The sequence below is a fragment of the Xenia sp. Carnegie-2017 genome, unplaced genomic scaffold (genome assembly GCF_021976095.1).
Source record: "Xenia sp. Carnegie-2017 unplaced genomic scaffold, XeniaSp_v1 HiC_scaffold_21, whole genome shotgun sequence".
NCBI classification, from domain to species: Eukaryota; Metazoa; Cnidaria; class Anthozoa; order Malacalcyonacea; family Xeniidae; genus Xenia; species Xenia sp. Carnegie-2017.
In genome coordinates, this window is record NW_025813484.1 from 1,339,479 (window position 1) to 1,352,223 (window position 12,745).

The following is a 12,745-nucleotide window of genomic DNA, read 5'->3' on the forward strand; positions in this document are numbered from 1 at the left end:
GTCTATAAATTATTTCTCAACAATAAATTGATATTGTTAAAATTTTATTTCATTTTCACATTGCATGTTGAAATTTCAATAATTAGCTTCACAAAATTTAGACACAACGCAAAATACCCAAAAACTAATCTCAATGCAGTGCGTCCAAAGCATTACTTGATAAGTGAATAGGACTATTTCATGACAACAGTAACAGATAAACACATTCTATAGTTCACGTAGGAAAATAAATCTCAATGACGAAGTGGTCCCCAGGACACAGCGGATGAGAAAGGTTTGCTGCTGCTTCCAATGGCAGGAAAATCTTCCGTGTCCGCCATATTGAGTACGGCTGGTGGAGGTTTGGGAGAGAGTGGGGGAGATGGCCTGCTCCAAGGAGCATCACGGACCACAAATTCAGTTGGTCTGTATGATTTACCATGGCTTTCATTATTCTTGCTTGGTGGATTCATATAATGATTAACCAAATCTTTCTCCTCTTGTTCAACACGAACCTCGTCAAGCTAAATAAATACCAGGGATTCAACAAAATACTACAAACGTCTAAACAGCAAAGAAATCAACTTACATATTCTTCTTCGAGCATAAGTAAATGATCTCTCGCATCCTCCACGTTTTCAGGGGTACCACTGATCACAACAGGACCATTGGGATCATTTGAGCGAGGAAAACGGATGTCTACTTTGAATTGCTCCATAATCCTACGGATGGTGGCCCCACGTGCTCCAATAAGACGACGATGAACTCTGGGGTCAATGTCCACTTCAAACACCGTTTGATCTTCCTGAAAAATGCATAAAAATGCTTTAACTGCATGATTAAGGTTGCAAAATAAAGTGAATAAACACTCCTTACCAGTTCTTTTACCATACTCTCAATTTCATCTTTAGCAGCCAGGCAGTTGTTTTCGTAACCTGTCAAAGTGATGACATCAGAGCCTCCATCTTCACCAGACTTTGTCGAGGGAACTTGAATCATAACATCGTGTTCTTTGCGAATTCTGTCAATGATCACTCCTTTTCGTCCGATAATTTTTGGGTGGTATTTCGGATCGACAAACACTTCCAGTTGGAAATTACGAAGTACCTATAAAATTCCAGACGTTGTGGTTAAAAATATGGCAAGTCTCAAATGCACACAAGCAAAAGTACCTTGTCTTCATTTTCAGCCTCGATTTCGTCAACACGTTTGTTCAAGGCATTGATGGCTTGCGCAACATTCTCACGAGGACCAAAAATCTCAACGTCATCACATTCGTCACGTGCAGGAGGAATGATTATGTTCACATCATATTCGTTCATCATTGAACGAATGCTTGTTCCTTTCGCCCCAATGATGTAACGATGATAATCAAATGGAATTTGAATCGTCTCGGTGATAGGAATTAATTCCTACAATGCACAAAGTATGTATTAAAAAATATAAAGATCTTTGACGTCTGTAGTTTTACTTCACCAGAGAAAGTATTTAAACAGAGTTGAAAATACAGCATTTTAGAATAAACAAATTGTCATTATTTACTTACACGTAAAGCTTCCTTTGCCTTCTCGACCTGTTCAATGTTACCAGTGATTTGGATAATATCACACTTCTTGACGGTCTCCATATCTTCGGGTGGTGATGTCGTACCTTCCCCGTTCATTGGAGAATGATCGCCATTTTCCGTACCGTTCGTTGCAGCACGTTCAGGAAATTTCACATACACATTAAAACGATTTTGAACTCCTAAAGCGTGACGTGAGATGAAAATAAACTGTCATAAAGAAACATATTAACATTACATGATAAAATATCACAGACCTTGCACTGTAGCGCCTTTAGCACCCATCAATGAACGATGATGTTTTTGAGGTATTACAACCTCTATTGTGGTATTTGAATCAAGTTCATTGACAATCTCCAAAATCCTTTCCTTAGCTCCTTGTACACAGTTACTGGCGCCCTTAAGAACGACACGATCAGAGCCACTGTTATAGCGAGGAAAACTGATTGTTACGCCACCAAAATCTTTGATGATTTCGTTTAGCACTTTGCCTTGTCGTGACACAAAATGGCGGTGATGTTTTTCTTCCACATGAATCTCATCTTCGACGATATTGTCCTGTTGAGTGTCAAGAAGGAGTTTTAACTGTCTTTAGTATAAGTGAGTGACATAGAAACAATTGTGTGGCAACTCATACAAATATATCTTAGCCAATTTTGTCCATGCTTTCGAGGAGTATCATTAGCTATTTTCGCTTAAACGAGGACAACTCAAACATTGAATTCTTTTTGCCTACCAAATCCTTGATTGATTTTTCTAAGTCTTGTTTTGCAGCACGCACAGCCTCTTCCGTTCCCATGATGTGAATGGTTTCTTGATCCTCGTCATCTTTGGATGGAAAGATGATACGGGCACCAGTGTTATCACGCACTTTTCTTATGTTGACACCTCCCCGTCCAATCAAGAAACGATGATAGTCACTTTTTGCATTAACTTGGTCAGTAAAGCTGTTCAACTCCTATGAAAATCATGAATCCCCTCACCGTGAGAAAATCTTCCAACAATAGTAAGAGTTTTTTGAAATTCGTTGAGTAAAAATGTAACTTACTAATTTCAACAATCAGATAAATAAATACTCAAAGGTTTTAGATTCACATAACAGATAATATTCGATTATAAAAAGGAAGAGCGAGTTTAACATGCAACTATTTACTAGCGTAAGAAAATAACCTTTTCTTTCGCCTGTTGCAACAATTCATTTTTGGCTTTTTCGACATCTTCTTTAGGACCACGTAAAACAACTATATCACTGTTTGATCCTCCAGGTGGAAATTTAATGTTAACTCCACCACACTCCTCCATTATGGATCGTATAAGACGACCTTTAGCACCGATAATTGCATTATGCAGTTTATGTGGAATGGTCAATTTCTCTTCAATGATGTTTTCCTGAAAATATGCAAACACAAATAATGGTACATTAAAGTTGTCGAAGAAGTAATAGAACAAATGTATGTTCTCGTGGCTGAGAAATGCAGTTTGGTGACTAAAATTTAAAACCAGACAATAAACGTCAGTCACTTACAAGGTCATTTTGAATAGCGAGTATTCTTCCGCGAGCCTCTTCGCATTGAGCTTTGTGTCCAGTAATTTTTATGATGTTACTATCACTTTCACCGTCAGGTAAGTCAATACGTGTTCCAGTCTCGTCACGAATCTTTGCAATAAAAAAACGAATAGGAAATGAACACGCAATAATTGGCGACGAAAAACACATTTGAAAACATTTCAACATCAGTATTAGTTACAAACAGTAAATTACACTCGCTACTACTGTGATATCTTACTTAGTTTCGCATCATAATTACGTACGATGTAAATACGAGTAATACATTGAAAAGCAAAGCAATACATGCCAGCAGTAATATTAAATATACCTTCTTGATGGTTGCACCACCGCGTCCAATGATATTTCGATGAAACTTCTTAAATATAGGCACTTCAATGTTGTAGTTTGATGCAACCAACTCCGAGTTCTGTTTCTTTAGTTGCGCGTACACTTTGTCCACCTGATCCTTAGGTCCCCGGATATTCACTACGTCACTCCTAATCGTAGCATCCGGGAACGAAATACGCACTTCCGGGTATTTTCTTCGTATATCTTGCATGCCATCACCTTTCGGACCGATGATGGAACGATGGTACTTGTTTTCAATGATGATGTCACGTGATCGTTCATTTTCCTAGAAAAAATTCATAGAAAAGTGTTCTAATATGGAATTGCGTTGAAGAAAGCTTTGGCCAACGTGATCATGAAAAGGGCGTGTGTACAAATTTTGTTCTATCAAGGACTATGGCAGTATAAATACATAAATGGTGCCTATCAACTATGGCTATGATAAAGAATTTCAAATTTTGCTCACCAATTTTTGCCATTTCCAAAATTTCAGCTTTTGCGTTTGCAACACCTTGAGGTGAACCTTCAATTCTGATCAAACTCTTCTTTTCACTGTCGTTGGGTATTATTATGGCTGTTTTGTCTCTTCCTTGATGCGATTAACTAGAATTAAAAAAATATAAGATTAAGTCAGACCACCTCATGGAAATATGAAGTAAAATGTTAAAAAATTTTACCATTTGCACCGTTTTTGCCAATTATATGAGAATGGAATTTGTAGTCAACTTCAACTTCAGCAAAATCCATGGTTGCTCTCTAAAAGATTTCAAAAGAAAGTCCGTCATTATAAGACGTTGCAAAGGTGATCGGTGTGTGGAACGGTCTAACCAATTCACGGGCAAACGTCTCCAACGCTTCTCTTGCTTTTTCCACCTGTTGTGGTGGTCCTTCCAACGAGATTTTGTCTTTGTCATCAACAAACTCAATGTGCAACTGTTGAAACCATATGAAAAACATTTAGAAAAAATGTAAATTATCGTGAAAAAATCGTGAGGTTGAACATCGACGAACCTTGTCTAAATCTTGAGTAATTTTCTTTATGTTTTCACCACTACGACCTATCATGAAACGATGTAGCCATCGAGGTGCTTCAACCTCTGCTACTGATACACTGTTAGCTTTCTCATACACTTGAGTCAAGGCCGTGCCAAGCTTGTCAGGTTCACCACGTAATGTTATTGTTTCAGCATCTGAGTCCAAAGGAGGCATTTCAACTGAAACACCTATGAAACACATATCAATTTCAAAGCTCTTGAATCATTTCATCACTAGATATAAGAGAAAAACTGTGAAAAATCAAAACCTGTAGCAGCAAGTATATCCTGCAAAACTTGTCCTTTTGCTCCAATAACATATTTATGTTGGGATTTCTTCACTTCAATAGAAACATGTGTCACACGGCGCTCCTGTAAACATATTTATTAAACTACCAATATAGCATAGTATGTCTTCTATAGTATTTCTATAAAACTGATTTTGGACACACTAAAAAAATCTTTTACTTTCCTATGGTAGTCACATAAGAGATGAGATATAAGATGAATTAGGGTCTGCTTGGGATTATACATACGTATAGTTAGGGATTTGCTATGACGACTATGACGCAACATCTCACAACACTTTTGTACACATTCATAATGTCCATCACAAATCCTAAACCCTCCTTTTGTGGTCATATGACAAATCTAGAAGCACATTCCAACTGTCCAACAGTAATAACTCAACATTCCTGCTAAGACATTAAGTTGCTTTGTAGGCATCTTTCTACCTTTTCTTTATAAATTTTTAGTATCTTTTCTTTGGCCAAAGCAACTCCTTCCTTGTCACCAGAAATAGTAATCTCATCCTTTTGTACTGAAGTAGGAGGAATATTGATTTTTGTAGCAGTATCTGCAGCAATTTTCTTGACTGTCTCCTGATTAGCTCCTTGTATAAACGGATGGAAAATTCTAGGAATCTCCAAACGTTCAAAGCCTTCCTTTGCCTGCAAAAACACAAAGATAAAATGAAATAATTTGGATCTTTTCATGATGATTATGGATGGTTATATGATGATTTACAATAAAAAAACTTTAAACTACAAAACCACCAGAAATAAATTCAAAAAATTTACATGAGAACATCCTTTGTAAGAAAACAAAATAAAACAAAACAAAGGCTTGTCGTTTTTGAAAAATTATAACATGAAACCTACTCACTTTTCTATCGGATATAGATTGAATTTCGTGACAAGCTCGTTCCACATCTTCTTTGATGCCAGTGATAATCACAACATCATCATTCCTTGGGATGTTGATTTTTGTACCAGTTTCTGACTCAAGTTGTTTGAGAATGTTGCCACCTTTACCAAGTATAAATTTGTGATGCTCGTTGGGAATTGGTATTTCACATTTCACCTAGAAATGTTCAAAAGACATCACATTACTTTATAGAACAACATAAAAATTTCAAGAATGGGATTTTTGAAGCAAAGCAGTTCCTAAACCTGAGTTTGTAATTTTTTCAAAATTTCTCGCTTTGCCATAATAACTTGTGTAGGTTTGCCTGTTGCAAGGATGTTTAAACTTTTGTCCTTGGCATTGCTCATTTCAATAGATGCTCCAGTCTTGGCCGACACATCGCGGCACATACTCTGACGCATATCTCCAAAATCACCAAACAATTTGGAATTGACATCTTCAATGGGTATTCGAAAAACCTATGAAAGTATTTGATAAAAATCTGAAGCTCTGAGCCAAATCAAATTTAGCCTAATTTTATCAAGATTTATCTCAAGACTAAATTAATTCTGAGGTCATTTGCCTTAAGAATTATGGATCTACATCATTTTCTTTCATTAAAATAAAGATTCTGACAGAATAACCAAAGCATTCACTGGGAAATCATACATCCCTAATTCAAAGATCAAAGAATGTTATTTAAATTAATGATATTTTAATACATAGCATTTCTGACCTTGGTAGAATAATCGTCTGTTAAATGAATAATCGACACAATAAATAACAAATCATGTACTATCAAAGCGCTTTCATTACAAATTATATATTCCTGGTAAAGTTTGTAACCTGTTTATTGCCACCGAGCAAGCAGTTAAGAATTACACAAGCGACCTTTAGAACAACAAAATCGATAAAACCAATACCAATGTGCAATGACGTTAAAATAAATGTTGGAACTAACGTTACAAAGTATAGAGCTAATTAAAACATTTCAATATATATATGTACACCTGTGGAATGTGAAAACAAGTCAAGCGTTTTATATACGTACCCTTTCATACAAACAAGAAAGAAAACTTGAAGACGCTTCGATGTAGGAAAATTTTACGTAACAGGAAATACGAAATTTCAAAAAGAACCTTGGCCTTGCGCGGCTTCAAAAACAATTACAGTAGGCACCAAAAATAAAAGACCTTTGTTTCATACAATTTTCGAATGATAACAATTAGGTAGTCACAACAGCAATCCAGTATACAACAAATTCGGAGTTAAGTTCAATTTTCCAGGTATGTAAGCAGACCAAAAACGACCTTATTTTCGTATTTGAGACATAAATTTTTCAAAAATCAATGCACTCTTTGTGAAAGGTTTATATTTCTCTCGTCATTAAATTACTATAGAAGTGCCACGTGAGCAAAATGCAGAAAAGTCGCAAATTTCTTCATAAAGAACTCGATGATATCACAATATTTCACAACGAACCATCACCAAGTCATATTGTAAGCTTGAAACGATACAAAAAGAAAGCCGGCCATTAAAAGCACAAAAGCGACACATCTTACAAGTTAATAATACAATAAACCAAGTTTCGGTCAAAACCTCAGCAGCTTAAGTAAATAGCGATGAATTTAAAGGCAACCATTTACTTCGTTTACGGATTTAGACACCTCTTAAAAACATGAGCAAATTGTAGTAAAGCTAAATTGGATATTTTTAAGAAGGCATACCTGTGTAATGGTTGTAGATCGAATTGCTTGCGTGGAACCAGCATAGCTTGTTGCTTTCGCTGGGCCAGGTTTTCTGATGATTGGGGCTTTCGAAACGGGCAATTGTGGAAATGCTTCATCGTACGTTGGTGTGTATCCTTCGTGCTCCAAGTCATTACCGTTTTCATGGGGAAATTCGGCAGTGTCCGTACTACCGTTTGATAAACCAATGCCGTTCATATTTTTAAACTCGTCCGGTTGGATATTCATAATTCTTCAAGTCCGTTTCCAGGCTAAGATCTACAGTGTCACTGTAAATGAAAACGATAAATTTTTAACGTTAAACTTTGGCAATTCACTAGCATGTCACATCATAAACAAGAACGATAAAATTTATATCGCCTAGCACAGCTCGAACTGTTATCAAAGCCTTGAAGATGATGAAGTACAAGAGTGCAATCTGCAAACCTGACACAAGTGTCGATGACAGCTGTTCCAGAATGGCCAACTACCGTCAATAACTTATAGAAACGTATCCAGATCGACGTGAGAAGCCGGTTAAATATTGTTCCTATCCGACTTCGATTCAAGGCTCCATAACTCTTGCTTCGAATGTGCTAATTTTGTGTGACGTAAAGAGAATAAGTATATGCCCAGGTTAACCGCGCGTGTAGCCAATCAGATGCCGATAAGCCCGAGGGGAAAGGTTTTAACTAAAAATAGGTACGTTCGCGAACAAGCAGCTGATGAAAGGATGATTAAAATTTGCAAAAATATGTTAAAATAAAAAGAATAACTAAATCAAAAATACATTCTTATTAATATTTGAAAGAAAAACAATCAAACCATTTATGAACGATAAATCAATAATACTAAAATAGTTATATCAATCTGGAAAGCCATGTCCTGACATCCATTTTACAGTTCACTCAATGCTTTGGTATACACAGAAAACATCTCAGTTCTAGTCAGCAATATCGAGGTTTTAATTCATACCATCAATTCTAACAACTTTAATAGTTGCATCAGGTGACTTTCCACAAAATTCATAACATTTTAATTTAAATTTTTAAAATAGTTTCCTTATTTTACACAAAGATTTCAAAAAGCAAAAAATCAGAGGATAAGCGTTCTTAATTATAAGTCATATAACGAGGAGTTGCACTAAATTTCGCGTATGCCTTGATGACTTTGTTAACAGCTTCGAGGAAATCTTTTTCGCCAGCAACCTGTCGAAACAAATGCACAAGTATATAACAAGAACACCCACATTATATGAAGATATGATCTTCGCACTTTTGCTGGACAATTTAAGCAATTGTCTCATGAACCTGAAAAATTCAGGTGACTCAACGGGACTCAAGAACACCCACAGATACATGAAGTACTATGACAGTAAAAACATAATGTCTAATGCAATGAATGGGAAAAATAATGAATAATATTAAAGTAAAATGTAGACAAAAAGTACTTTACACTGAAGAAAAATGTCTTTTCTATAAGCTGTTCTTCAATTCTTATATATAAAAATACGTACACAACGGAATTATGCGGGAAGCGAGAAAAAATAAAAACATGGCGGGAAACAAAATTTCACGAAAGACAATTGTAAACAATATTACACAAGAGTATATTTGGGACAGAGTATTGAAATACAACAGTTTTATTATACAATAAAGATATCAAAGAACAAAAGCGAACCTTTCTCCTAGCACGAATAGCAAACATTCCAGCTTCAGTACATACACTTCGGATTTCAGCACCTAAAAAAATATATTTAATTGTTCATCTTTGAAAAATACCTTCAAGGTTAAGCAAAAGAGTATGTTGAAAATTACTGCAGTTATGGAAAACAAAAAGACAATATTCCTAGCTACTATTCCTAGTCTCACAATGAAACAATCCAGGCGTCATAAAAGCCAACATTAAAAAGCTACAAAGATTGGTGAAAAAATCATAGGAATGATCTATTTCTCATATTATGAAATGGTACCACATGATACCACATGATAGCATGTGATACCATGTGATATAATACAGGTAAATTCTACATGTTAACAAACCTGTGCTGTTAGGGCAAAGTCTTGCAAGCAGCTCAAAACGTATGTCGCGTTCTACACTCATGGATCTTGCGTGAATTTTAAAGATACTTGCGCGGCCTTCCAAATCTGGAAGACTGAACTCAACTCGACGATCGAGACGACCAGGCCTCATCAGAGCCGGATCAAGGGTATCAGGTCTACGGATGGCAGAAATAACGAAAACACAAATTTATTTTATTTTTCTAAAATCAACATTCACTGTTAAAACTATTTTCATAAGTAAGATTCGCTTTAAAGATAACTCCATATCTATACATATTGAATCCAACCTCTTCGTTTTGATTACCTGTTTGTAGCCATTAATACTTTGATATTTCCTCTTGGATCAAATCCATCCAGTTGATTAATAAGTTCTAACATAGTTCTTTGAACTTCGTTATCCCCACCAGCACCATCGTCAAATCTAGCCCCTGGAAAAAATCACAGATGTTATGTTTAAGAATTCTTTTGAAACCTAAATCAAGGCTTTTGCGTTAGTTCCATTGACACGAGAAGATATCACACGGCTTAAATTTGATGTACCATGGTCAGTCTACTTGTTTTCACCGGGAACCCTCCCGTAAGCAACTAAGGTTTGTAACCCCCACCCCCCTGGTCAGGTAATCCCATACCAACACATACCTCCAATGGCATCAATTTCGTCAAAAAATATTATACAAGCTTTCTTAGTTCGCGCCATTTCAAACAGTTCTCTAACCATTCTTGCTCCCTAAATATAATATTTTGAAAATAACTCACATGATAATAACTCATGGTAGAAAACTGAAGGAAAATGTAGCTGCGTGAACTTAATAAAATTAAAACTCAAAACCATAACAACAAATAGTTATTTAAAAAACTTTAAAACACCATATGTTATACAAACATTCCTTTCCTACCTCACCAACATACTTCTGAACAAGTTCAGAACCAATGACTCGGATAAAACAAGCATCAGTTCTGTTGGCAACAGCGCGTGCACAGAGAGTTTTACCAGTGCCAGGTGGTCCAAACAGCAGCACACCCTTAGGGGGCTCAATGCCAAGGTTTACAAATCGCTCTGGCTAAATGTTTACATGAAACATGAAATTACACTCATTGTAAAAATCTATGATCAAATCATGCTTGAACTTAACAATCAAACTGTCAAAACTTACATGTAACATAGGTGTTTCAACAACTTCTCGTAATTTCTCAATCTGTTCCTTGCATCCACCAACATCAGAATATGTCACATCGGGTTTTTCTTCAACCTAGATTATGGTACCAAGCACATAGTTAAAATATAGTTCTTGAAGAACTCAATTCGACAATACCAAGTGCTATAAAGAAATCACATTACATATGTAAACCATAGGGAAATAAAATGAAAAACATCTTACCTGCATCATTGTGACAGTGGGATCTATTTTTGGTGGAAGAGGAATATGAATTTGATATTTGTTACGATCAACTCTAAATGTTCGACATTTATCATTTAAGCATTCACCTTCTTGTCAATAAACTCGTCAATATATCGAAATATATCGAAAAGTATGAGGAATCAATTTCTTGACATAAATTATCAAAGACATCTGATAGACCAACTTCTTACACAAAATATTTTCTTCACATAAACCTAGCTTTCTATGGTAGTTATATATCATTTGCTTATAACATGTAACCATGGAAATATAAATTGATCTGTTGATTTTTCTCACTAAATCTAAACAGATAATTTGGTCAACAAAAAAGTATCAAATGACAAAACTTCTCACCCAACACGCATTCCTTCTTCAATATCTGTCGGGGCAACTTGATCTCCTAAATCAACAACAAACTTAGCAAATTGCTTGACATTGATAATGTATTTTGCATCATCTGTGTCTGCATTTATGATCTTTGTACACCTAGCAACCTAAATAAGAAAAGCAAAAATAAAAATTATTAAATCATGGATGACAAATATATGCAAGAAACTTTACTGTATGAGATGAAAACACATGTACTGCTTTTCCTTTTCCATAAGATCATGATTGATAAAACAATTGAAAATTTTCATACTTGAAGTGGTTGTTCACTGTGCAAAGCCTGTTTATCTGCTGCTAAATCCCATAGAGCTGGAGGAGCTAAGCCGGTGTCAGATTCTTTAATACCTTTAAATAGTGAGAAAAAATGAAGCAGAGAGTTTAATAACTTGATGAATTAGTTAGCGATGGTATATTGATGTACCTGTCAACTCATTGACTTTTTTCAACGAGTTTTTGATATCTTCTTCAACTTTTTTAATAGCTTTGCTGTATGATCCAGCTCCCTATATTAATGGAATTGAATTTGTACGAGGAAACCTGCCTTGTCATATACCAAGTACATTATATCATGGAAAAAATGAGCACAATTATTCAATGGTGGTTTATCTTAATCAACAAGTTAGTAATTAAATAATCACAGTTAATCAAACAGTAAAATCTGTGTATGTTTACAAAACATGGTATTTTTATGATTGCAAGAGATAACAACATACTTTTCAATGGTAAACATTTCCCAAAGGATGCTAGAAGTTACCATGGAAAGATTATTTAAATATTTGAAATCTTGCATATAGGTTGCCAGACTAGAAAGTTTGTATTGTGCACCCGAGAACTTTCCAGTCTGGGTTAGTTGTAGACTTGTAGCAAAAATTTTCTTTGTAGAAAAGCATAGGAGCGTTTATGAGAACAATATGTAGATTACAAAGAGTGAAAACTTACATATGTTTTTAACAATTGTATATCACCTTCATCAAGAGCTAAATAAAAAACATACACCTTCAATAATGGGAATAAAACTAAATAAATCTGAAACATCCCTTGATTTGTTGAACATTCACAATGCTGAAGCGGCCTCCCTCCTTTGGTGTTGTGACTGTAGGGCTTTGGTTAATTGTTTACACATAGGGCCATTAGTTACAATTGTCATTTGGAGAAACATGTATACCGGGGGGTAGAGAATGAAGTTATTGGTTTCAACTTTCAACCAGTAACAACAAACATAATGAAAATTTATTGACTATCTCAAAAAAAATTTTTACCTTGAAACGGTTTTTCCTCTTTATCTTCATTTCCTTTTACCTTTCTTTGATCTTTTCCTAAATAATCGGGCATGATCGTCTGAAAAATTGAATGTTTACCACAAGAAATTCAGTGATTACTTTTTGTTGTATGAAAAATATTATAATTATAGTGCCAGTCTCCTCGCGGTTAGCACAACCCTAGAGGTGCCTCGTTTTCGCGGAGCCCGAAAAGTCAGGCAGTGAATATCAAATTGCACGTGCAGGCTAC

General features: G+C 35.4%; 2 protein-coding genes across 2 annotated transcripts; both read right to left on the bottom strand.

Moving 5' to 3' along the window:
• Positions 1–27: 27 nt before the first annotated feature.
• On the bottom strand, positions 28–7,999 carry LOC124444493 (vigilin-like). Its single transcript, XM_046995118.1, is given in 21 exon segments — positions 28–503; positions 569–784; positions 856–1,086; positions 1,152–1,391; positions 1,526–1,725; positions 1,801–2,101; positions 2,280–2,501; positions 2,714–2,932; positions 3,069–3,200; positions 3,421–3,726; positions 3,872–4,020; positions 4,023–4,043; positions 4,118–4,196; positions 4,269–4,373; positions 4,452–4,663; positions 4,744–4,846; positions 5,209–5,424; positions 5,639–5,836; positions 5,926–6,138; positions 7,387–7,676; positions 7,834–7,999. Coding segments are annotated over 20 exon segments (3,882 nt in total). The 5' UTR covers positions 7,636–7,676; positions 7,834–7,999; the 3' UTR covers positions 28–233.
• A 163-nt stretch (positions 8,000–8,162) lies between these two features.
• LOC124444487 (26S proteasome regulatory subunit 7) lies at positions 8,163–12,720 on the bottom strand. Its single transcript, XM_046995111.1, has 13 exons — positions 12,496–12,720; positions 12,176–12,213; positions 11,658–11,739; positions 11,490–11,581; positions 11,204–11,343; positions 10,829–10,901; positions 10,604–10,699; positions 10,346–10,510; positions 10,089–10,176; positions 9,754–9,877; positions 9,429–9,604; positions 9,067–9,128; positions 8,163–8,594 (listed from the first exon to the last, which is right to left on the bottom strand). Exons 1-13 carry the CDS (start codon positions 12,566–12,568, stop codon positions 8,499–8,501), a joined length of 1,305 nt encoding a protein of 434 aa, XP_046851067.1. The 5' UTR covers positions 12,569–12,720; the 3' UTR covers positions 8,163–8,498.
• Between the last annotated feature and the right edge of the window lie 25 nt (positions 12,721–12,745).